General features: G+C 49.5%; 2 protein-coding genes across 3 annotated transcripts in view; both read left to right on the forward strand.

Moving 5' to 3' along the window:
• pdgfrb (platelet-derived growth factor receptor, beta polypeptide) overlaps window positions 1-11,521 on the forward strand; it is a 115,103-nt gene extending 103,582 nt beyond the window's left edge. For both annotated transcript variants that reach the window (XM_063053058.1, XM_063053059.1), the window contains 3 exons: window positions 287-392; window positions 2,168-2,406; window positions 3,517-11,521. In XM_063053058.1, coding sequence (XP_062909128.1) covers window positions 287-392; window positions 2,168-2,406; window positions 3,517-3,652 — 481 coding nt within the window. In that variant the 3' untranslated portion in view covers window positions 3,653-11,521. The remainder of the gene's footprint in view (window positions 1-286; window positions 393-2,167; window positions 2,407-3,516) is intronic.
• Window positions 11,522-16,791: 5,270 nt separating this feature from the next.
• dele1 (DAP3 binding cell death enhancer 1) overlaps window positions 16,792-24,846 on the forward strand; it is a 71,850-nt gene continuing 63,795 nt past the window's right edge. The window contains exons 1-2 of the mRNA XM_063053061.1: window positions 16,792-16,880; window positions 24,314-24,437. Coding sequence (XP_062909131.1) covers window positions 16,850-16,880; window positions 24,314-24,437 — 155 coding nt within the window. The 5' untranslated portion in view covers window positions 16,792-16,849. The remainder of the gene's footprint in view (window positions 16,881-24,313; window positions 24,438-24,846) is intronic.

Genomic DNA, 24,846 nt, shown 5'->3' on the forward strand with positions numbered 1-24,846 from the left:
CGAGGACCTGAGGGAGGGGACTCTGTCTGAGAGAATGAGGAACGAGGTGGTTTGAGGTTGGAGGGAAGGTTCATGAGGAAGGGAAGAGTCCCTTAGGAGGGAATGAGGGAGTTGTCTCTCAGTTTAAGAGTGGAGGCACGTAGGAGGAGAGCAGATCCCACCAAAGGACCAGGAACAGGGATGGGTCCCTCTGTGTCTGGGTGGGAGACGGAGGGGAGGGATGAGCAGGAGGTGTTGGAGCCCCTTGGTGAGCTGTCCCTTGGTCAGTGGTGAATCTTTCTTGCAGATACGCCATCATGAAGAAGTGCTGGAACGATGAGTTTGAGAAGAGACCCTCCTTCTCCAACTTGGTCACGTCCATGGGGAACTTGCTCTCTGAGAGCTACAAAAAGGCAAGGATTGATAGGAGATCTGTGACTCGATTCACTCGGTTACCGTAACCGGGAACAGATCCAATTCTCGGGGGTGGTGATGAAGCAAATACGATAGAGGTGTTCCAGAGGCTGTTAGATAGGCAGAGGAATATGCACTCTTCCATTCAGACACAGACAGCCCCCCAGCCCCAGGGCAAGCTGCTCCGTGTGCAATCTAACAAGTGTTTTCTAAAGTTGTACGTAACATCCCAACTGTTATACTCCATGCAACAACCAGTGCAGGAAAGCAGAGAACAGGATGTAGAACATAGAACATGAGACACGGACCATGGGAGCAGAATTAGGCCATTCGGTCCATCGAGCCTGCTCTGCCATTCATCATGGCTGATCTATTTCCCTCTGGCCTTCTCCCCATAACCTTTGATGCCTGACTAATCAAGAATCTATTAACCCCTGCTTTAGATACACTCAATGACTTGACCTCCACAGTCGTCTGTGGCAACAAATTCCACAGATTCACCACCCTCTGGCTAAAAAAGTTCTCCCTCATCTCCGTTCTAAATGGACATCCCTCTGGTCTGAGGCTGTGCCCTCTGGTCCGAGGCTGTGCCCTCTGGTCCTAGACTCTCCCTCAATGGGAATTATCCTCTCCGCATCCACTCTATCCAGGCCTTTCAATATCTGATAGGCTTCAATGAGATTCCCCCTCATTCTTCTAAACTCCAGTGAGTACAGGCTCAGAGCCATCAAACACTCCCCATATGACAAGTCTTTCAACCCTGGAATCATTTTCGTGAACCTCCTTTGAACCCCCTCCAATATCAGTACATCCTTTCTTAGATAAGGGGCTCAAAACTGCTCACAATGCTCCAGGTGAGGCCTCACCGGTGCTGTATAATGGTTCATCATTACATCCCTGCTTTTCTGTTCTAAGATGGAAAATGGAATATAGACATTACAGCACAGTACAGGACTTCTGATGCACAATGTTGTGCCAGTCTATATAAACCTACTCTGAGATCAATCGAACCCTTCCCTCCCACATAACCCTCCATTTTTCTATCATCCATGTGTCTGTCTAAGAGTCTGTTAAATATCCCTAATGTATCTGCCTCTGCCCCCACCCCCGGCAGTGTGTTCCACACACCCACCACCCTCTGTGTATAAAACCTCTTCAGAACCTTCCTGTGTAAGAAACCCACCTCTTTGGACTTTAGAATAGTGGTTAGCATAATGCTATTACAGAGCCTGTGATACTTAATAATGTTTTAATTCCTTCCTGCTGTCGGTAAGGAGTTTGTATGTTCCCCCCGTAACCACATGCTCTCCCTGCAACCACATGGGTTGCCCTGTTTCATCCCTCATTCAAAAGAAGTACCGGTTAGCAATTTAATTGGCCATATAAACACAGGAGATTCTGCAGATACTGCAAATCCAGAACAACACACACAAAATGCTGGAGGAACTCAGCAGGTCAGGCAGCATCCATGGAAGGGGAAGAACGGCAATGTTTTGGGCTGAGACTTTAATCAGAACATGATTAATTGGTCACGTGGGTGGTGTGAAGGGCCTGTTACCATGCTATATCTCTAAATAAAATAAATTAAAGTGATTAAATAAATCAATTGGACATCTCCTCCAACCTCTCCCCCACTCAGCTATACCATATGCCCTTTAACATCAATCACCTCTTTAATGGCTTCTGAAGGTCTTGGACAGCACTGTTTCAGAATCTGAATCCAATCCAGACTCCTTTGGGTATCAGAACGTGCTAATGTTGGTTACTTCTCCAGAGGTACACGCAGGTTAGCCAGGAGTTCATAAAGGGTGATCACCCAGCCCTGCGCCGCACCAGGACCAGCACCCGCGGAGCCAACGACAGCGTCATCTACTCCAACTGCCTACACCTCAACGGGACGGACAACGGCTACATCATCCCGCTACCCGACCCGGTAACCCCCAAGGACAGCGCGGACGCCGGCAATCCAGCAGAGGAGCCCTCCAGTGTGCCAGCTGCAGGGACAAGGCCAAGGTACACAACTGGATCCGCACGGTAGTGTAGTGGCTAGCGTACCACATTACAGCACCAGCGTTCAGGGTTCAATTCCTGCTGACGTCTGTCAGGGGCTTGTACGTTCTCCTCATAACTCCCTGTGTTTTCTCCGGGTGCTCCGGTTTCCTCCCACATTCCAAAGATGTACGGGTGGAGATTAGTAAAATGTGGGCATGCGATGTTGACGCCGGAAGCATGGCAACACTTGAGGGCTACCTCCAACACATACTCGGACCGTGTTGGCTGTTGATGCAAATTATGCATTTTACTGTACATTTTGGTGTGTCGGAATCTGATGTTTTTAATCCAAGGTTCTTTTGGAAGTCAAGAAAGAGGCATAAAGCTTGTTGCTTCATGATCGTTTTACTAAGAACAAAGAGGGTTGGAAACAGAGGGTAGTGGGGCTAGTAGGAGAAGGGAAGGGAGAAGCAAAGAACAAGAACAAGAAAAAGATGGCAGACCAACGTGGTCAGTCCTTCTTATACCCCATAGGTTAGAAACATTCCATTCAAATTTGTAGATAAGGGTTAACCAATCAGGTAGCCCCTATTCAAATAATGTGATACCAGAGAAGCTTCCAAAATGATGCAAAGAACTGTAACCACCAGAGGACAGAATGTATATACTGTACATACATACTGTGACCACTGGGAAGCATATTGAACAGTTATATGTATATAGGTAGGATGCCATGGTAGAGTAGCAGTTAACGTGATACTATTACAGGTCAGAGGGTCGGAGTTTGGAGTTCAATCCCAGCGTCCCCTGAAAGGAGTCTTGGCACGGTCTCCACGTGAAATGCGTGGGTTTTCCCCGGGTCTTCCAGTTTCCTCCCACAGTCCAAACACCTACCGGGTAACTGAATTGGTCATTGTAAATTGTCCCACAATTAAGTTAGGGTTAAATCGGGGTTATTGGGGATTGCTGGATGATGCGACTCGAAGGGCCAGAAGGGCTTATTCTGCACTGTATCTCGAAATAAATACTAGCAGGCAAAAACTGGTAAACTGCACAGACAATGCAATTGTACAGTCTAATCCAACAGATGTGACAACTGAAGCTAATCTGACACATCTCTCCCTGTCTCAGCTCCCTTGTCTGTGGCGAGAGCCAGGAGCCGACTAGTTTGAGCGATTTTCCTCAGATGACCGAAGATTGCAGACAACTTGAGATGGACACTGAAGCTGAGGGCAGTCAACCTGAGGTGGAGGACAGCTTCCTGTGATTGGTGGGCCAGCACTCACCACCATTCCAGAACCTTTTATCACACAAGCTGCAACCCTGCTGGAGAAGTCCCAGATTAGTCCATCGCCTGATCCATCCTAAGATTCCTCAGGAATGCTGGGGTAACACCGTGAAAATGATGAAGTAGTGAATCTGTCTGGAAAAGGTTAATGTGAGCCACAGAACTGGGCATTAACCTGCACTTCTGGGAATGTGGACCCCTGATTCTGTGCGTCCAATCCTTCTCACCCCACTGGGGATGGTCAGTCTGTGAGTCCAATCTTTCCCACCCCACTGGGGATGGTCAGTCTGTGTGTCTGATCCTTCCCACCCCACTGGGGATGGTCAGTCTGTGTGTCTGATCCTTCCCACCCCACTGGGGATGGTCAGTCTGTGTGTCTGATCCTTCCCACCCAACTTGGAAGGCCAGTCTGTGTGTCCAATCCTTCCCACCCCACCGGGGATGGTCAGTCTGTGTGTCCAATCCTTCCCACCCCACTGGGGATGGTCAGTCTGTGAGTCCAATCTTTCCCACCCCACTGGGGATGGTCAGTCTGTGTGTCTGATCCTTCCCACCCAATTTGGAAGGCCAGTCTGTGTGTCCAATCCTTCCCACCCCACTGGGGATGGTCAGTCTGTGAGTCCAATCTTTCCCACCCCACTGGGGATGGTCAGTCTGTGTGTCTGATCCTTCCCACCCTGCCTCTTCTTCTTAAGGCCACCACTCGTACTGGATGGGATAGGCCCCGACAGCAGCTCACCAGAGTCCTCTGTCCTGGACCAAGAGAAGGTTGACTGGCCCCATGGCTTCTGCTTTCACCATATGACTTCATACGTCTTCTAGATGAAGATCCTTCCTCTCCCAGGGATGAGGACTTTGGAACTTCTGTTGGTGTTTTCTGGGTTTTTACAGGATGGAGTTAGCCCCATGTCCAACCCTCCTTCTCTCACAGCCGGGCTTGGGACTGTCCATGGTGGAGTTTCCCACCGCACCGGGGATGGACATCCGACTCGTCCAATGCTCCCCTCTGCACTGGGGATGATCATCATGTGTGTCCAAGCCTTCCCAGCCCAGTAGGGATGGACATTGCCAAGGATCAGCCATGGCTCCAGCTCCCAGAAACTCCTCCTGGTTCTTATGAGTCTCAAAAGTGTAAACACACCCAATCTTCCTTCAAACTGCAGGACCCCTCTCCCTGTCTCAAAAGTGATGGGCCCATCTCTCCTCAAAACTGAGGACCCCTGTCCCTCCCTGTCTCCCCTCCAAACTGAGGGACGCTGCACCTCTGTCTCCCTTCCCAAACAGAGGGATTCTGTCCCTCCCTGTCTCCCCTCCAAACTGCAGGACCCACCCCAATTCCCTTCCAAACTGAGGGACCATGCCCCCATGATCTCCCCTCTAAAGTGAGGGACCCCATCATCCCCTCCAAATGGAGGGATCTCACCCTCAACATCACTCCTCCAAAGAGAGGGACCTGTCACTCCCTGTCTCCCAACACACAGGGGTGATTCCTCCACTCACCCTCTGCTTCTTGCTGCTTCAAACCATCTTCCCTCTGCTTGGCTGCCCTCATACTGAGGGACGTCTTTCCTGTACAGATAAAACAAATGCCAGAAACACTCAGTAGGCTGGTTGGGTGTTTAACACTTGCTGCTCTCCATAGCCGCAGCCCGACCTGCCGGGTGCTTTCTCTCCTCCCTCTGTCTCTCCTCAAACTGAGAAGCTTCTCCCCTCCATCACTCCTTTCAAACTTTTCTATCACCTCCCAGCTTCTTACTTCATCTTGCCTCCCCCACCCACCCACCTTCCCCTCGCCTGGCCTCACCTATCACCTCTCAGCTTGTACTCCTTCCCCTCCTCCTCTTTATTCTGGCTTCTTCCCCCTTCCTTTCCAGACCTGATGAAGGATCTCTGCCCAAAACATTGACTCTCTATTCATTTCCATCGAAGCTGCCCAACCTGCTGAATTTCTCCAGCACTTTGTGTGTTGTCTGTCTCCCTGCTCTCTTTCTCCTGACCCCTTATGGTAGTGGTTTGGACTTCCAACAACAGTTCTCATTCCTAAGCAAACTACCTCCCACCCACATCAGAATCATCTTTGGGTTTGAAATCCAGGGACCCTGACCATGGCTCAAAATGTTTGTCTTATATTAAGATGCACATAGCTAAAACCAGTACAGTATTAGAGTATAGGATTAAAGAGAGAGAGAGAGAAAGTTTGCTGTACTACCAAATCTTTTAAACTTTCATGAACTGAATACGAAAACATGAATCTATTAGGGACCACTTAGTAACTTTTCTGAACATCTAACTATGAATTTCCGATCAGAAGGACCTTATCCCTGGATCTAATCTGGAGCAAAACATTTTCAGGGTAATATTATCCAGACAAAAACTAGATTAAAGTGATATAGTTTGTACAATATTGCAATATTAGAATTTATCCCAGCCAATTACAGTCACCTTATAGGTAGATATTTTTGCACAAAATGAAATTATATCAAGGAACTATTTTTCTCTTTATTTTCTTTTAAGCAAAAATTGTAAATATTTGTGAATGCTGTTATTGGGGTCGTAGATGCTTGGGTCTAAATGTGTGGGGGTTGGATCTGCTGAAAGGAGATTTCTCCTCCACTCCCTCTCCACACACATCAAACCGGGAATATCGAGAGTGTGGAGCCTGGAGTTGGGAACTCACCAACACACACATCAAACCGAGAATATCGGGACTGTGGAGCCTGGAGATGGGAACTCAACAACAACCAGTTCAGAAACTCAGAACCACCATCCGGTTTATTATCACTGACTCATGTGACATGAAATGTTACTTTGCTACAACAGTACAATACAGAGACATAAAAATTTCTATAAATTACAAAAAATATATAGATACTGCATTTAAACAAAAGAAATAAGGAGGTTCGGTTCACAGACCATTCAGAAATGTGATGGAGGGGAAGAAAAAGCAGCTCCTAAAACATTGAGTGTGTCTCTTCAGGTTCTCCACCTATCACCTCCCAGTGTCTCACTTCATCCCCCCTCCCCCACCCACCCACCTTCCCCCTCACCTGGTCTCACCTATCACCTCCCAGTGTCTCACTTCATCCCCCTCCCCACCCACCTTCCCCCTCACCTGGTCTCACCTATCACCTCCCAGTGTCTCACTTCATCCCCCCTCCCCCACCCACCCACCTTCCCCCTCACCTGGTCTCACCTATCACCTCCCAGTGTCTCACTTCATCCCCCTCCCTACCCACCTTCCCCCTCACCTGTCACCTGTTAGTTTGTACTCCTTTCTTTCCCCCATCTTTTTTTTCTGAGTTCTGACCCTTCCTTTCCCGTCCCGATGAAGGGTCTCAGCCCAAAATGTCGACTGTTTATTCCCCTCCATAGATGCTGCCTGACCTGCTGAGTTCCTCCAGCATTGTGTGTGTGTGTGTGGGGGGTCCAGGATAGGACTGTACAGTCATCAAAGATCTCACCGTTAAAGGAGTGGACGTCGTCATCAAATTTCGATGGACAACCAAAGAGTGAAAGAGAGTGTGTGTGCGTTGGAAACAGTGACTGCCAAGAGATTGGCTTCAGGGAGCGGGTGGGGAAACCTGTTTTACAAGGTCCGAGAGGCTTTTCATTCTCTTTCCCAGCACCTGATAGTCACAGTCTCCCAACTCTGCCCCTTCCCTATCTGACTACCCCACCCCCTTAGTTCTTCGTAGCAGACCGTCCCTCTGTCATTTGCCCGCCCCAGCAGCGGGTGGTACAGAACACTGAACCTGCAACATCACAGGGCAGTACAGGCTCTTCGGCCCACGGTGCTTTAGCCAACTCCATGATATTAGAGGTACAGTGCGGAACGGGTTCTTACGGCCCAATTTAACCCTAGAATAATCACGGGTCAATTTAACCTACCAACCAGTACATCTCTGGACTGTTGGAGGAAACCAGAGCACCCAGAGGAAACACACGTGTTCCACTGGGAGGGCATATAAACTCCTTACAGGGCACTCCAGGATGAACTCTGAACTCTGATGCCCCGAATTGTAATAGTGTTGTGCTAACTACCATGCCGTCCAATCTAAGGTCAATCTAACCCTTCCCTCCCGCGTGGCCCTCTACTTTCTAACATCACGTGCCTATCTACACATCTTTTAAATGTCCCGAATGTATCTGCCTCCACCACACACCCACCAGTCTCTGTGTAAACAACTTACCTCTAATATCTCTCCTAGACTTTCCTCCAATCACCTTAAAGTGATGCCATTTGCACCCTGGGGAGAAGGTGCTGACTGTCACTTCCTCCAGCATTTTGTGTGTATCATTCTATCAGTGCCACACTCACAACACGCTGGAGGAACTCAGCAGGTCAGGCAGCATCTGCAGAGGGAAATAGACAGGTGTCATTTCGGGTTAAGACTCTTCATGAGGGCTGAGCTCAACATACCTGCAGTGCAGACACAGGAGGGACCCTGTAGTCTATTGTGTGTCTGTCAGACACAGGAGGGACTCTGTAGCCTGTCGTTTGTTTGTCAGACACAGGAGGGACTCTGTAGTCTGTCAGACACAGGAGGGACTCTGTAGCCTGTTGTGTGTCTGTCAGACACAGGAGGGACCCTGTAGTCTGTCAGACACAGGAGACACTCTGTAGTCTGTCAGACACAGGAGGGACTCAGTAGTCTGTCGTGTGCCTGTCAGACACAGGAGGGACTCTGTAGTCTGTCAGACACAGGAGGGACTCAGTAGTCTGTTGTGTGTCTGTCAGACACAGGAGGGACCCTGTAGTCTGTCAGACACAGGAGGGACTCTGTAGTCTGTCAGACACAGGAGGGACTCAGTAGTCTGTTGTGTGTCTGTCAGACACAGGAGGGACCCTGTAGTCTGTCAGACACAGGAGGGACTCTGTAGTCTGTCAGACACAGGAAGGACTCTGTAGTCTGTCGTGTGCCTGTCAGACACAGGAGGGACCCTGTAGTCTGTCAGACACAGGAGGGACTCTGTAGTCTGTCAGACACAGGAGGGACTCAGTAGTCCGTTGTGTGTCTGTCAGACACAGGAGGGACCCTGTAGTCTGTCAGACACAGGAGGGACTCTGTAGTCTGTCAGACACAGGAAGGACTCTGTAGTCTGTCGTGTGCCTGTCAGACACAGGAGGGACCCTGTAGTCTGTCAGACACAGGAGGGACTCTGTAGTCTGTCAGACACAGGAGGGACTCAGTAGTCTGTTGTGTGTCTGTCAGACACAGGAGGGACCCTGTAGTCTGTCAGACACAGGAGGGACTCTGTAGTCTGTCAGACACAGGAAGGACTCTGTAGTCTGTCGTGTGCCTGTCAGACACAGGAGGGACTCTGTAGTCTGTCAGACACAGGAGGGACTCTGTAGTCTGTCGTGTGCCTGTCAGACACAGGAGGGACTCTGTAGCCTGTCAGACACAGGATGGACTCTGTAGTCTGTCAGACACAGGAAGGACTCTGTAGTCTGTCGTGTGCCTGTCAGACACAGGAGGGACTCTGTAGTCTGTCAGACACAGGAGGGACTCAGTAGTCTGTTGTGTGTCTGTCAGACACAGGAGGGACCCTGTAGTCTGTCAGACACAGGAGGGACTCTGTAGTCTGTCAGACACAGGAAGGACTCTGTAGTCTGTCGTGTGCCTGTCAGACACAGGAGGGACTCTGTAGCCTGTCAGACACAGGATGGACTCTGTAGTCTGTTGTGTGCCTGCCTGGCAGGTACATTGGCCTCTAAATCAGACCAGGCTGGTGGGATTCACTAGTGCAGCTGTGTCACCTCCCCACCTTTGCCTACTCATACTCACATCCTGTTTGACACCAAATGTTTATAAAAGGGCAACAGAGAAATAGGATAAGCCCAAACATAGGAAACAGAGAAGATTTAAACATCTTAAGGGTAGGCATACCTCAAAGAGACTTTGCAGTTGAGTCCTGATGAAGGGTCTCAGCCTGTTTATTCCCCTCCATAGATGCTGCCTGGCCTGCTGAGTTCTCCAGCATTTCATAAACAGAAAAGATTCTGCAGATGCTGGAAATCCAGAGCAACGCACACACACAAAATGCCAGAGGAACTCAGCAGGTCAGGCAGCATCTCCCCCTCTCCACGCAGCTGATGAATCCAAAGGAACGGCAGAGGCCGATACAGTTTGGCATCAGCAGCATCACAGGAGTTGTCAGTCAGTGTTGAACTCAATGTAGGACTGCCTTAGGGACTCCAGCTCTGGACTCTTCCTCAGAGTTTACCCCCAAAATCTTCCTCATGAACAGGTATAGCTGAAAAGCAGCAGAGGTTTGAGATCAGAGTTTTCCTTTTCCTAGATGAGCTGCCAGCCATGGCTGATCAGCCTTATCTGCCTGATAATGACCGGTTTTAAGGTGCCAGTAACCCACCTTTGCTCCTTCTCCTGTCAGTAGAAACAGTTCTGCTGGGCTTAGTATCCAAGCCACAAGTGAAGGTTAGGAACTGGACTAGGTTGTCAGAGGCTATTTGAGAAGCATTTAATAGCTGATGGGAGCTTGTCCCCAATACCCCACCACCCCAGGCTATGATAACCTTAAGGAACACTTGACACATCCATATGCATTGACCGTGGTTGTGAACCTGGATAAGAGGTCTGCATGTAATATGGGTCAAGAGATTCAGCTGTTGTTTCTGCCACCTCCTGATAGTAATCTGGAAACACAGGGTCAGTCCAGATTAAGTTCAAGTTTAGTTTATTGTCATTCAACAATTTGTCGCCAAATGAAACAATGTTCCTCCAGACCAAGGTGTACAACACAGTACATATAAATCACACACAACATATAAAGTAATATTACCACAAATAAATTAACAAATAATAAAGTGCATTTACGACACAAGTTAAAAAGTAAACAGTATAACATTACACGTAAACACGAGGAATTCTGCAGATGCTAGAAATTCAAGCAACACACATCAAAGTTACTGGTGAACGCAGCAGGCCAGGCAGCATCTCTAGGAAGAGGTACAGTTGACCCGAAACATCAAGTGTACCTCTTCCTAGAGATGCTGCCTGGCCTGCTGCGTTCACCAGCAACTTTGAAGTATAACACGACTGGTGGTTCACACGTGATGAGACCTGGGTGGTGTCAGGGAGTTTAGTAGTCTCACAGCCTGGGGGAGGAAGCTGTTTCCCATCCTAATAGTTCATGTCCTAATTCTACAGTACGTGTTGCCTGATGGTAGGGGGTGAAAGAGATCGTTGGACAGATGGGACAGATCATTGACAATGCTAAGAGCCCTGCATACGCAGTGCTCCCGGAAAAAATAACTGATGGGTAGAAGAGAGACCCCGGTGATCCTCTCATCAGCCCTCGCAATCCTTTGTGGGGATGTATGGTCAGGTGCCTTGTGTTTCCTGTACCAGTGGTGTTGCAGCTGGTGAGGGTTGCTGCTCCTGTAAAAATTGGTTAGAATGGGAGCGAGGGCAGGCTCATTTGCCTCAGCATCAGCTGTCCGTTTCCCTCCATTGATGCTACCTGACCCTTTGAGCTCCTCTGACAATTTCTGTGTGTCCCCTCCCACCCAAATCCATGCAAGGCTGACCCATCAACTACAGCACCACATTTCGAAGTTGTTTTGAGTCTGAATTCTCTCTGAATGCGTTAAGTGACTGAGAAGTCTTACAGGGAGATGTAGTTAGTTTCACATAGGTATTTGATCACAATAATGGTACGAATAATATTTTTAAATCATTTGTAACTGTGTTAATTTAGAATGTGTATGTGTTAAGTGTGAGAAGAGTTTTGATATTTGCCCTGTTGGTCAGTAATGTACTGTTCATTTATCTTTTTAACTGAATAAACACATATTTTCTAGCAATTTTCCTCATTCTCTTTTTCACCTGAGTCACTGAATCGGAATTCAGTTTAATATCACTGGATCGTGTTATGAAGTTATGAAGAATATACATTAAAAATTACTAAAAGTTACAAAAATAAATAAATACTGCAAAAGATGAATAAAGGTTCATTGTCCATTCATAAGTCTGACGGCGGAGGGGAAGAAGCTGTTCCTGAACATTAAGTACGTGTCTTCAGGCTCCTGTACCTTCTCGATAAGAAGACGATATGTCCTGGATGATGGGGGTCCTTAATGCTGGGTGCTGCCTTTTTGAGGCATTGCCTTTTGAAGGTGTCCTCGATGCTGGGGAGGCCGGTGTCCATGATGGAGCTGGCCGAGATTGTAACTTTCTGCGGCTTTTTCTGATCCTGTGCGGTGGCCCCTCCACACCAGACAGAGAAACACCCAGTTTGAATGCTCTCCACAGTACATCTGTGAACATTTTCAGGAGTCTTTGGTGACATACCGATCTCCTCAAACTTCCTAATGAAATATAGCCACTGTCGTGCCTTCCCTGTAGCTGCATCGATATGTTGGGTCCAGGTTAGATCCTCAGAGACGTTGACAACCAGGAACTTGAAACTGTTCCCCCTTTTCACTGCTGACTCCCTGACGAGAGCTGGTGTGTGTCCCCTCAGCTTCCCCTTCCTGAAGTCCACAACCAATTCCTTGGTACTCCTGATATTGAGTGCGAGGTAGTCATGCGAAGTGGGTACGTCCCAGGTGTCGAGGGTCTTCATGATGGGTGCTGCCTTCTTGAGGCATCATCTTTTAAAGATGCCCGTGATGGTGGGGAGGGTTGCCCCTGTGATGGAGCTGGCTGGGTTTACAGTCTCTTGTGATCCTCGCATTGGAGCCTCTGTACCAGACGGTGATGCAGCCAGTTAGAATGCTCTCCATCGTACATCTGTAAAGATTGCCAGAGTTTTTGTGAAATACTGGATCTCACCCCTATTGAAGTAGAGCCACTGGCACAGTCTCTTTGTGATTACCCAGGAACTTGAAGCCACTCACCCTTTCTGCCATGGACCCCTCAATGAGATCCTTAACAACAGTGAGTGGTGATTATTTGTGAATCTCAGAAAATTGAAATAGTAAGGCTGAGACTTTATAAGGCATTGGTCAGACTGCATTTGGACTATTGTGAATGTTGTTGGGCTCCTTATCTAAGAAAGAATGTGCAGACATTGGAGAGGGTACAGAAGTGGTTCAAAGAATGACCCAGGAATGAAAAGGTTAACGTATGAGGAGCATAGGATGGCTATAGGCCTGTACTCACTGGAATTTAGAAGAATGAGGGGGATCTCAATGAAACCTATCGAATATTAAAAGGCCTAGATAGGGTGGAATTCGCAGTTACTTGCTGAATTCTTCCAGAATTTGGTCTAATAAATAAAAGGGTATGTTTTTGAATTACGCTTCATTTGTCATTGAACACAAACTGGTCACAGTGAGGTTCGTTCAACAACTAGCCGGAAATGGGTGGGCAGGGCGTCACAGGTGTGACATCAGGATGTTTTCCATAGTGGGAGAGTCTTGGACCAGAGGGCACAGCCTCAGAATAGAGGGACATCCCTTTCGAACAGAGATGAGGAGGAATTTCTCTAACCAGAGGGCAGTGTATCTATGGAACTCATGCCACAGACAGATGTAGAAGCCAAGTCATTGGATATACAGTATTTAAGGGAATGATTGATATGTTCCTGATTAGGACATCTCAGGTGTGAGGGAACATAGGAATAAGTGTATCAAAAGGCCACGGTGAGAAGACCAGAGAATGGGGTTGAGAGGGATAATAAATCAGCCATGATTGAATGGCAAAGCAGACTCAATGGTCCAAATGGGCCAGTTCTGTCCCGATGCCTAATTGCTCTTATGTTCGCATCTTGGACTTCAGTAAAACAATGTCGTTACACTGTGGACACAGTATCAATCATGGAAGGCCCAATTGAAGCCAATGGCTTGTGTTGTTTTTCTCTCAGAGAAAAATTTAGAATTCTATATCTCAATACTGTACAGCACAGAGAAAGCGTAGTTGCTAGCTTTGTTTAATTCAGTGTGGAAAGAAGGAAAATTACCAGTAGAATGGAAGCATGTGGTGATAGTTCCAGTTTTAAAACCTGGTAAAGACGCGTCTAGTCCTAGGGCGTATCAGCCTATAGCTTTAACATCAGTGCTTTGTGAAACTATGGAACGAATGGTCACCAACAGACTTGTTTATTTTTTAGAAAATAAGGGACATTTTGCTGCCTATCAAAATGGTTTTAGAACTGGAATATCAACAATGGAATCTGTTGCTCTTTTACATCATGATATTAAAAAAGCGTTTCAAAATAGAGAAGTAATGGTAAGTGTATTTCTAGATATTGAAAGAGCATATGACTCACTATGGAAGGATGGTTTATTAATTAAATTCTATGATGAGGGAATTAGAGGTAGAATGTGTGAGAACGTGGCCAAGTGGTTAAGGCATTGGACCAGCTACCTGAAGGTCGTGAGTTCAAGCCCCAGCCGAGGGAACGTGTTGTGTCCTTGAGCAAGGCACTTAATCACACATTGCTCTGCGACGACACTGGTGCCAAGCTGTGTGGGTCCTAATGCCCTTCCCTTGGACAACATCGGTGTCGTGGAGAGGGGAGACTTGCAGCATGGGCAACTGCCGGTCTTCCATACAACCTTGCCCAGGCCTGCACCCTGGAGAGTGAAGACTTTCCAGGCGCAGATCCATGGTCTCGCAAGACAAACAGATGCCTGTAGAGGTAGAATGTTTAATTGGATCAAAGATTTTCTTAAGGAAAGGACAATTCAAGTAAGAATAGGCGGAACAAGCTCCAAGTCAGTTAAAATAGGTAATGGAAGTGTCCTCAAGGAAGTGTCATTAGTTCAGACCTTTTTAATGTCATGATAAACGATATCTTTGATCAGATAGGGACAGGATTTGGCAAATCGTTGTTTGCAGACGATGGTGCAGTCTGGAAAAGAGGAAGAAACGTCAAGTATATATTAAAGCAGGTACAAAAGGCTTTAAGATCAGTTGAAAACTGGGCTAATAAAAGGGGTTTCAGGATTTCTGCTTCTAAGTCCAAATATATGATTTTTGGCTTTAGAAGAAAGATGCCTGATTGTGAATTGTGTCTATATGATTCTCCATTAGAAAAAGTCAAGGTATTCAAGTTTTTAGGTGTCTGGTTTGATGAACGACTTACTTGGAGGGTTCATGTTGGGGGAAAAAATCTCAGGAGCAGCAGATCAGGCCGACTCAGAGAGTTGTTTCAGACTAAAGGGTTTTATTACATGATATCATGGACAGCCCAGACTCCTAAAGTGGAATTCCACAGCTCTGCTCAACAATGGATTACACTCTTATTTATACCCCAGGCGTACGTGACAAGAAGCACTTAAATCTGAAAAGGGAGGGAACTTCGGCTACAACTCGTTAGAATAGTGAAGTTGCACTCTATGTCCTCGAGCAGTTATACATTTTCTTAAGTGTTGGTTCTCAGGACAGTATATCAGGCTTTCCCAAGCACAGACGTGTGATGATTCTTAGAACAAGGAAGCACAGACATAGTTATTTTCCCATCCCATCTACAAAGCACAGTTCAGTCACACAGTGTACATTAGTCGTAGATAAGTGATTACAGACTTTGAATTCACATGCTACAAGAAGGTCATTAACCCCTTAACATTCGTCACAATGTCTTACTATTTTTCTTCCACAGTTCATATAGATAAAACAATTGGGAAGTGTGAGAAAGTTTTAAATGTTATAAGAGGTATTGCTGGATGTGACTGGGGAGCAGGGCGGGAAACTATGTACTTGATATATCTAGCTATGATTAGATCAGTTATTGATTATGGTTGTATTGCTTATGGTTCTACTGCTACGGCAGTGCTTGGAAAACTAGACACTGTGCAGTCCAAAGCACTTAGACTCTGTTGTGGAGCTTTTAGAACAACGTCAGTCCCGGCATTATGTGTGGAGATGGGAGAAGTGCCTCTACATTTAAGACGAATTCAGTTGGGCCCACAGTATTGGGCAAAACTAAATGGCTTCAATCACAGCTGTCCATCAAAATGTCTTTTGCAGGAAGTCGGAGCGCCAAAGTAAAATTAAAAGATACCCATTTTTAGATTTGGTTAATAACTGGGCTGTGAAATTGAAACTGACTGAGGAAGACATAGCTGACCAAATTTGCTTGCCACCCCTCCCTTTTTGGCTTTTGCCAGAACCAGAAGTAGACCTATTCCTCCTTTTTCAGCTTCAAGGAAGCAGAGCAATGTCAACAGCGTTGATCACAAATGAATATTTAAATAATAAACGGGAATCTTATCTGAAGATTTTTACTGATGGCTCAGTGGACCCAGAGAGCAGTAGGGCAGGATTTGGGATGTATGTGTCTCAACTTGGCGTTAAGATTGGTCACCGGGTTTCAGATGGTGTTTCTGTCTTTGCAACAGAATTATTAGCAATCCTCTGGACCTTATGGTGGATAGAAGACTCTCAACCACGTAGGGTTATTATCTGTTCAGATGATCTGTGCCTTAGAGTCTATAAAAGGGAATAAATCAAAAGCTCGTCCTGACATAGTTATTGAGATTCTCTTAGCTTTGTTTAGAGTAGGGAAGATGGGTTGTGCAGTTAGATTTTCATGGCTACCTGAGCATGCTGGGGTGGAGGGAAATGAAATTGTGGATGGCATTGCAAAGTCTTCCTTACAGAGCAGGCAAGTATAATTTAGAATTCCCCTAGGCAGAGCAGAATTGAGAAGTAGGATTAAAAAAGGTATAGAGCAGAATTGGCAGGAGGATTGGAAAAATGAATAAAAAAGGCATTTCTTTTCTAGTCACCCACTAGTTAAAAAGATCTCAGACTGTTACTTTTTAAATTGTAGAGATATAGTGAAATTAACAAGACTTAGGTTGGGGCATTGGGGGCTAAAGTATTATTTAAAGATAATAGGAAAACATCCTACTGGATGATGTGACTGTGGTAGTCCAGAGACAGTCCAGCATGTTTTGCTGAGTTGTAATCGATACAAAATTGAAAGAAGCATATTGTTCAAGAGACTGTATTTTGTTTTTCTATTAAATCCAGGAGAACCACCATCTGATTGAAGAGTTTATTATTCAGTTTATATCCGAGAATGAGTGTTTTGAAACGCTATAACTAATTACACTGCACAGCCTGCGGAGGGCAGCACGCCGAGATGTGTTGCCGGACGGTGACGTTCCCCACGTCGGTGCGCGAGCGACGCCGGCACGTTGTCGCCGGTGGCGCGAGGGTGACGCAGGCTGGCGTCGAACTGTTGGCGGCTTTGGGAATAATGTGGAGGGTGAAGGCGGCCCTGGGCAGAGGTGAGCCCGGGGAACGGGATGTGGGGAGTCACGGGGAGGGGATACTGGTGGGGGGAAAGGGGCTGGGGAGTCACGGGGAGGGGACACTAGTGGGGGGAAAGGGGCTGGGGAGTCACGGGGAGGGGACACAGGGGGGGGGAAAGGGGAGGGGGAGTCACGGGGAGGGGACACTAGTGGGGGAGAGGGGCTGGGGAGTCACGGGGAGGGGATACTGGTGGGGGGAAAGGGGCTGGGGAGTCACGGGGAGGGGACACTAGTGGGGGGAAAGGGGCTGGGGAGTCACGGGGAGGGGACACTGGTGGGGGGAAAGGGGCTGGGGAGTCACGGGGAGGGGACACTAGTGGGGGAGAGGGGCTGGGGAGTCACGGGGAGGGGATACTGGTGGGGGGAAGGGGCTGGGGAGTCACGGGGAGGGGACACTAGTGGGGGGAAAGGGGCTGGGGAGTCACGGGGAGGGGACACTGGTGGGGGGAAAGGGGCTGGGGAGTCACGGGGAGGGGATACTGGTGGGGGAGAGGGGGTGGGGAGTCACGGGGAGGGGATACTGGTGGGGGAGAGGGGGTGGGGAGTCACGGGGAGGGGATACTGGTGGGGGAGAGGGGCTGGGGAGTCACGGGGAGGGGACACTGGTGGGGGGAAAGGGGCTGGGGAGTCACGGGGAGGGGATACTGGTGGGGGAGAGGGGGTGGGGAGTCACGGGGAGGGGATACTGGTGGGGGAGAGGGGCTGGGGAGTCACGGGGAGGGGACACTGGTGGGGGGAAAGGGGCTGGGGAGTCACGGGGAGGGGATACTGGTGGGGGAGAGGGGCTGGGGAGTCACGGGGAGGGGACACTGGTGGGGGAGAGGGGCTGGGGAGTCACGGGGAGGGGATACTGGTGGGGGAGAGGGGCTGGGGAGTCACGGGGAGGGGATACTGGTGGGGGGAAGGGGCTGGGGAGTCACGGGGAGGGGATACTGGTGGGGGAGAGGGGGTGGGGAGACACGGGGAGGGGACACTGGTGGGGGGGAAGTCACGGGGAGGGGGACACTGGTGGGGGGAAAGGGGCTGGGGAGTCACGGGGAGGGGACACTGGTGGGGGAGGGGTGGGGAGACGTGGGGGAGAGAGGGCGGGGACAATATGGTGGGGGGGAGAGGGGGTGGGGAGTCACGGGGAGGGGACACTGGTGGAGGAGAGAGGAGATGGGGACAATATATGGTGGGGGAGAGAGGGGATGGGGAGTCATGGGGAGGGGACACTGGTGGAGGAGAGAGGAGATGGGGACACTGGTGGGGGGAGAGGGGGTGAGGAGTCACGGGGAGGGGACAATATGGTGGGAGAGGGGCTGGGGAGTCATGGGGAGGGGACTGGGGGAGGGAGAGGGGGCAGGGACAATATGGTGGGGGAGAGAGGGGGTGGGGAGTCACGGGGAGGGGACACTGGTGGGGGAGAGAGGGGGTGGGGACAATATGGTGGGGAGAGGGGGGCGGGGACAATATGGTGGGGGAGAGGAGGTAGGGAGTCACGGGGAGGGGACGCTGGTGGAGGAGAGAGGAGATGGGGACACTGGTGGGTGGAGAGGGGGTGAGGAGTCACGGGGAGGGGACAATATGGTGGGGGAGAGAGGGGGTGGAGAGTCATGGGGAGGGGACACTGGTGGAGGAGAGAGGAGATGGGGACACTGGTGGGGGGAGAGGGGGTGAGGAGTCACGGGGAGGGGACAATATGGTGGGGGAGAGAGGGGCTGGGGAGTCACGGGGAGGGACACTGGGGGAGAGAGGGGATGGGGAGTCACAGGGGAGAGGACACTGGTGGGGGAGAGGGGGAGATGGGAGGGGATAATATGGTGGGGGGAGAGGGGCTGGGGAGTCACCAGGGGAGGGGACACTGGTGGAGGAGAGAGGAGGTGGGGGTGGGGAGACACAGGGAGGAGACACTGGTGGGGAGAGGGGGTGGGGAGACATGGGGAGGGGACAGTGGTGGGGGGAGAGGGGCGGGGAGGCATGGGGGAGGGGACACTGGTGGGGGAGAGAGGGGGCGGGGAGACATGGGGAGAGGATAATATGGTGGGGGAGAGAGGGCTGTCGGGGTACTTTTTTTTTTACGTAAAGTGGTGAGTGCGTGGAATGGGCTGCCGGCGACGGTGGTGGAGGTGGATACAATAGGGTCTTTCAAGAGACTTTTGAGGAAAAACTTTTTCACCCAGAGAGTTGTGGATCTGTGGAATGCTCTGCCTCAGAAGGCAGTGGAGGCCAATTCTCTGGATGCTTTCAAGAAAGAGTTAGATGGAGCTGTTAATGATAGCGGAGTCAAGGGATATGGGGAGAAGGCAGGAACTGGATACTGATTGTGGATGATCAGCCATGATCACAGTGAATGGCGGTGCTGGCTCAAAGAACCGAATGGCCTACTCCTGCACCTATTGTTTATTGTCTATTGACTCCTGGATAGGTATCTGGAGCTCAGAAAAATAGAGCGCTATGGGTAACACTAGGTAATTTCTAAGGTAAAGGACGTGTTTGGCACAGCTTTGTGGGCCGAAGGACCTGTGTTGTGCTGTAGGTTTTCTACGTTTCTATGTTACTAGAGAACCATTCAATGGTCTGATAACAGATGGGTAGAAGCTGTCCTTGAGCCTGGTGGAACGTGCTTTCAGGCTTTTGTACCTTCTGTCTGATGGGAGAGGGGAGAAGAGAGAATGTCCGGGATAGGTGAGGGTTTTGATTACATTGGCTGCTTTACTGAGACAGTGAGAAGTGTAAACAGAGTCCAGGGAGGAGAGGCTGGTTTCTGTGATGTGCTGAGCTGTGTCCACAACTCTCTTGCAGTCACGGGCCAACGGAATGTATTGGGGCAGGCTGCTTTCTATAGATGATCGATTAAAAACAAGTAGACATGGCCACAGGACAGTCGAGTGTGGATACAGGATACTGAGTCTGATCTCTTCCTGCATATTCCGGAAACCTTGCTACAAGGGTGCAGGCCCTTTGAGCTGGGAGAGTGTGCCTACAGTGGCCCAATCATCCCATGCTGGCTGCAGTACCCACCCAGCTAGTCCCACCACCCTGCCCTTGTCCTTCCAGTCCTTCCCCTATCCACTTTTCCTGCTCTGACATTAGTGCCCCCTCGGCAATCCAGTGAGTGTATCATCAATCAGTCTCTTGAGCTGGTTCCATACTTCATTAGTTTCTTTGTGAGAAACCGTGTTCAGCCTCCTGTTCTTTCCAACAGCTTGTGTCAGATTTCAGAATTGGGTTTATTATCACTGACTTATTTGCTTTAGCAGGGAATCAGAGGCCCAACAAGCTGAACCACACAGTATCCCACCAATTCAGCCCGAGCCCAATCACCAATTAACCCACTAACTGGACGGTGGGAGGAAACCCACAGGCAGGATGTACAAACTCCTTACAGAGAATGCTGGGATTGAACTTTGAACTCTGACATCCCGAGCTCTAACAGCATTGCGATAACCGCTACATTAATGTGGAGCTCAATTATAGAAAATCATAGAGTTAACATCACGGAAGCAGGCCAGCTGAGCCATGCTGACTGTGTTTCCCAGCGTGCTAGTCTCATCTGCCCACATTTGGCCCATACGCTTCTAAAATGCTCTTCTCAGTACTGTATATCTATCTAGAAGGCTAATATGCGCGCTTCAACCACAGTTTCCGGCAGCTCGTTCCAAATACACACCACCCTTTGTATGAAGAAGCTACCCCCGATGTCCCTTTCTCTAGCCTCTGAAATTAAACCCTCTTGTTTTTAGCACACCCTCCCTGAGAAAAAGGCAACGTGCTTTCACCCTATTTGACAATGTCCCCAATGCTGGTGAGGGTTGTGCCACTGATGGAGCATTTTCCAATCCGGTACATTGGCCCCTCAATACCAAATGGTGATACAAACAGTTCTGTATTATCTCAAACAAGAGAAAATCTGCAGATGCTGGAAATCTGAGCAACACACACAAAATGCTGGAGGAGCTCAGCAGGTCAGGCAGCATCCATGGAAAAGAATACAGTCGTAAACACAAAATAATCCGCAGATGCTGGGATCAAAGCAACACTCACAATACGCTGGAGAAACTCAGCAGGTCGGGCAGCATCAGTGGAAACGATGAGTCGACGTTTCAGGCCGGAACCCTTCGTCAGGACTGAAGAAAGAAGGTGGGGGAGGGTTGGAAGAAGGCTGGTAGGTTCAGTTGAAAAACCAGTAATTTGAAAGACAAAAGGGTGGGGGAGGGGAAGCAGGGATGTCATAGGCAGGAAAACAATGGGTAGTAGAAGGAGGCGGAACCATGAGGGAGGTGATAGGCAGCTGGGGGAGGAGGCAGAGTGAAATAGGGATAGGGGAAGGGAGGGGGAGGGAATTACCGGAAGTTGGAGAATTCTGTGTTCATACCAAGGGGCTGGAGACTACCTAGACGGTATGTGACGTGTTGCTCCTCCAACCTGAGTTTAGCCTCATCATGGCAGTAGAGGAGGCCATGTATGGACATATCTGAATGGGAATGGGAAGCAGAGTTGAAGTGGATGGCTACCAAGAGATCCTGTCTGTTTTGGCGGATGGAGCGGAGGTGCTCGATGGAGCGGTCCCCCCAATCTGCGTCGGGTTTCACCGATGTAGAAGAGGCCGCACCAGGAGCACCAGATGCAGTAGATGACCCCAACAGACTCACAAGTGAAGTGTTGCCTCACCTGGAAGTACTGTTTGGGGCCCTGAATGGTGACAAGAGAGGAGGTGTAGGGACAGGTGTAGCACTTACGCTTACAGGGATAAGTGCCAGGTGGGAGATCCATGGGGATGGACATGCGGATAAGGGAGTCGCGGAGGGATCGATCCCTGCGGAAGACAGAGAGGGGTGGAGAGGGAAAGATGTGCTTAGTGGTGGGGTCCTGTTGAAGGTGGCGGAAGTTGCGGAGGATAATGTGCTGGATCCGGAGGCTGGTGGGGGTGTAGGTGAGGACAAGGGGATCTCTGTCCCTGTTGTGGTGGCAGGAGGATGGGCTGAGGGCCGAAGTGCGAGAAATGGAGGAGATGCGGGTGCCATCGTTGATGATGGTAGAAGGGAAACCATGATCCTTAAAGAAAGAGGACATTTGAGATGTCCTGGAACGGAAAGCCTCATCCTAGGAGCAGATGCAGTGGAGGCAGAGGAACTGGGAATTGGGAATGGCATTTTTGCATGTGGAAGAGTGGGAAGAGGTATAGTTGAGGTAGTTTTGAGAGTCAGTGGGCTTGTAGAAGGTGTCAGTGGACAGTCTGTCTCCAGGGATGGAGACCGAGACATCGAGAAAGGGGAGAGAAGTGTCCGAGATAGACCAAGTGAATTTGAGGGCTGGGTGGAAGTTTGAAGTAAAGCAGATGAAATTGACGAGCTCAGCATGGGTGCAGGAAGCAGCACCAATGTAGTCGTAAGTGTAGCGAAGGAAACGTTGGGGAGCAGTACCAGAATAGGTTTGGAGCACAGACTGTTCCACATAACCAACGAAGAGGCAGGCGTAGCTGGGTCCCATGTGAGTTCCCATAGCTACACCCTTGGTCTGAAGAAAGTAGGAAGAGCCAAAAGAGAAGTTACTGAGTGTGAGAACCAGTTCCGCCAACCGGAGGAGGATAGTGGTGGTGGGGAACTGGTGAGGTTTATTTTTCAGAAAGTAGCGGAGGGCTTTGAGCCCTACTTGATGGGGAAGGGAGGTGTATAAGGATTGGACATCCATAGTAAAAATGAAGCAGTTGGGACCAGGGAACTGGAAGTTATTGAAGAGGTGGAGGGCATGGGATGTATCCCGGATGTAGGTGGGGAGGGACTGAATTACGGGTGATAAAATGGAGGCTAGGTAGGCAGATACAAGTTCGGTGGGACAGGAGCAGGCAGAAACTATGGGTCTACCGGGACAGTCAGGCTTGTCTATCTTTGAGAGGAGGTAAAACCGAGCGGTACGGGGTGTGGGAATTATGAGTTTAGCGGCTGAGGATGGAAGGTCTCCGGAGTTGATAAGGGCGGTGATGGTGCGGGAGACAATGGTTTGATGTTTTTTGGTGGGGTCCTGTTCCAGGGGTAAGTAAGAGGAGGTGTCAGAGAGCTGCCGTTTGGCCTCAGTGAGGTAGAGGTCCGTCTGCCAGACTACTACAGCACCACCTTTGTCTGCGGGTTTGATGGTGAGGTTGGGATTAGTGCAGAGAGAGTGGAGGGCAGTGCGTTCAGAGGGAGTGACGTTGGAACAGGAGAGAGGAGTGGTGAAGTTGAGACGGTTGATGTCTCGGTGACAGTTGGAGATAAAAAGATCGAGTGCAGGTAGAAGGCCCGGGTGGGGTGTCCAGGAGGAGGAGGAGGGTCCAAGACAGGAGAAGGGGTCATCAGTAGGGAGAGGGGAATCCTTGCCAAAGAAGTAGGCGAGGGAAGTAGAGTTCAGCGTCATGGCGGGCACGGAACTCACTGAGGTGTGGACGGAGTGGGACAAAAGTGAGGCCCTTGCTAAGGACAGAACCTTTTGCCTCCAGTGTCGTGATGAGGTCACACTTAGGTTGGAGGAACACCACCTTGTATTCTGTTTGGGTAGCCTCCAGCCTGATAGCATGAACATCAATTTCTCAAACTTCTGGTAATAACTCCCCACCCCGCCCCTTCACCATTTCCCATCCCCTTTTCCCTCTCTCACCCTTCCCTCTCCTTGCCAGCCCATAGTCTCTCTCTGGTACTGCCCCCCCCCCCTTTTTCTTTCTTCCAGCGTCTTCTGTCTCTTTCACCAATTAACTTCCCAGCTCTTTACTTCATCCTCCCCCTTCAGGTTTCACCTATCACCTTGTGGTTCTCTTCCCCCACCCCCCATCTTTTAAATCAACTCTTCAGCTTTTCTTTTTCCTGCCTTGCCAAAGGGTTTCGGCCTGAAACAACAACTGTTTACTCTTTTCCATCGATGCTGCCTGGCTTGCTAAGTTCCTCCAGTATTTTGTTTCTGTAGTTCTGTGACATATGCTCACTCACTGACAGCGACCTGTTTTCAGGTATTCCACGCACACTTTGTCCCTTTTTCTCTGCTCCTGATTCACACAGGTCCTTTCAGATGTCCGTCTTTCCTACACTTCCTCTTCCTACCACCTAGTTCCATCTGCTGTATGTCCCCCATCCTTTCTCCACTGAACTGTTCCGATCTGCCTAATGAAGGGTATCATCTGAAATGGCAACTGTTTAATCCTCTCCATAGATGCTGCCTGACCTGCTGAGTTCCTCCTGCATTTTGTGTGTTATCCCAGGTTACCAGCACCTGCGGTCTCTTATTGAGGAAAAGGTTGTTGTTTTGACAACATGTCGCTCGCCTATCTGTTGTCTTCCTGTACTCCAACTCATCATTATTTGAGATTTGGGATTTGATTGTGTGCCTGGGGATCTGCCAGGTATTTCTCCGTTTCAGAGCTCTGGCGGCTTCACTCACTGGTTCTCTTTTCTTCTCAGTGTTTCATCGCTGGCCTGTCACCGGACCCTCACCCTCGCTGCGCCTGCCTCCCTCTCACTGTGCCGAAGATGACCGGTTGAACCCACTGGCTCTGGGTCCCACCCACCTTCCCTTGAAAAGCAGGTTGGTTGCTGATCAATCACATGACAAGGACGGTAGAGCAATAGGTGTAATGTGTATATGGATTTCAGCAAGGCATTTGATAACGTACCCCATGCAAGGCTTATTGAGAAAGTAAGGAGGCATGGGATCCAAGGGGACCTTGCTTTGTGGATCCAGGACTGGTTTGCCCACAGAAGGCAAAGAGTGTTTGTAGACGGGTCATATTCTGCATGGAGGTTGGTGACCAGTGATGTGCCTCAGGGATCTGTTCTGGGACCCCTTCTCTTTGTGGTTTTTATAAATGACCTGGATGAGGAAGTGGAGGGATGGGTTAATGAATTTGCTGATGACGCAAAGTTTGGGGGTGTTGCGGATAGTGTGGAGGGCTGTCAGAGGTTACAGCGGGATATTGGTTGGATGCAAAACTGTA

This window comes from Mobula hypostoma, chromosome 7, assembly GCF_963921235.1.
Source record: "Mobula hypostoma chromosome 7, sMobHyp1.1, whole genome shotgun sequence".
NCBI classification, from domain to species: domain Eukaryota; kingdom Metazoa; phylum Chordata; class Chondrichthyes; order Myliobatiformes; family Myliobatidae; genus Mobula; species Mobula hypostoma.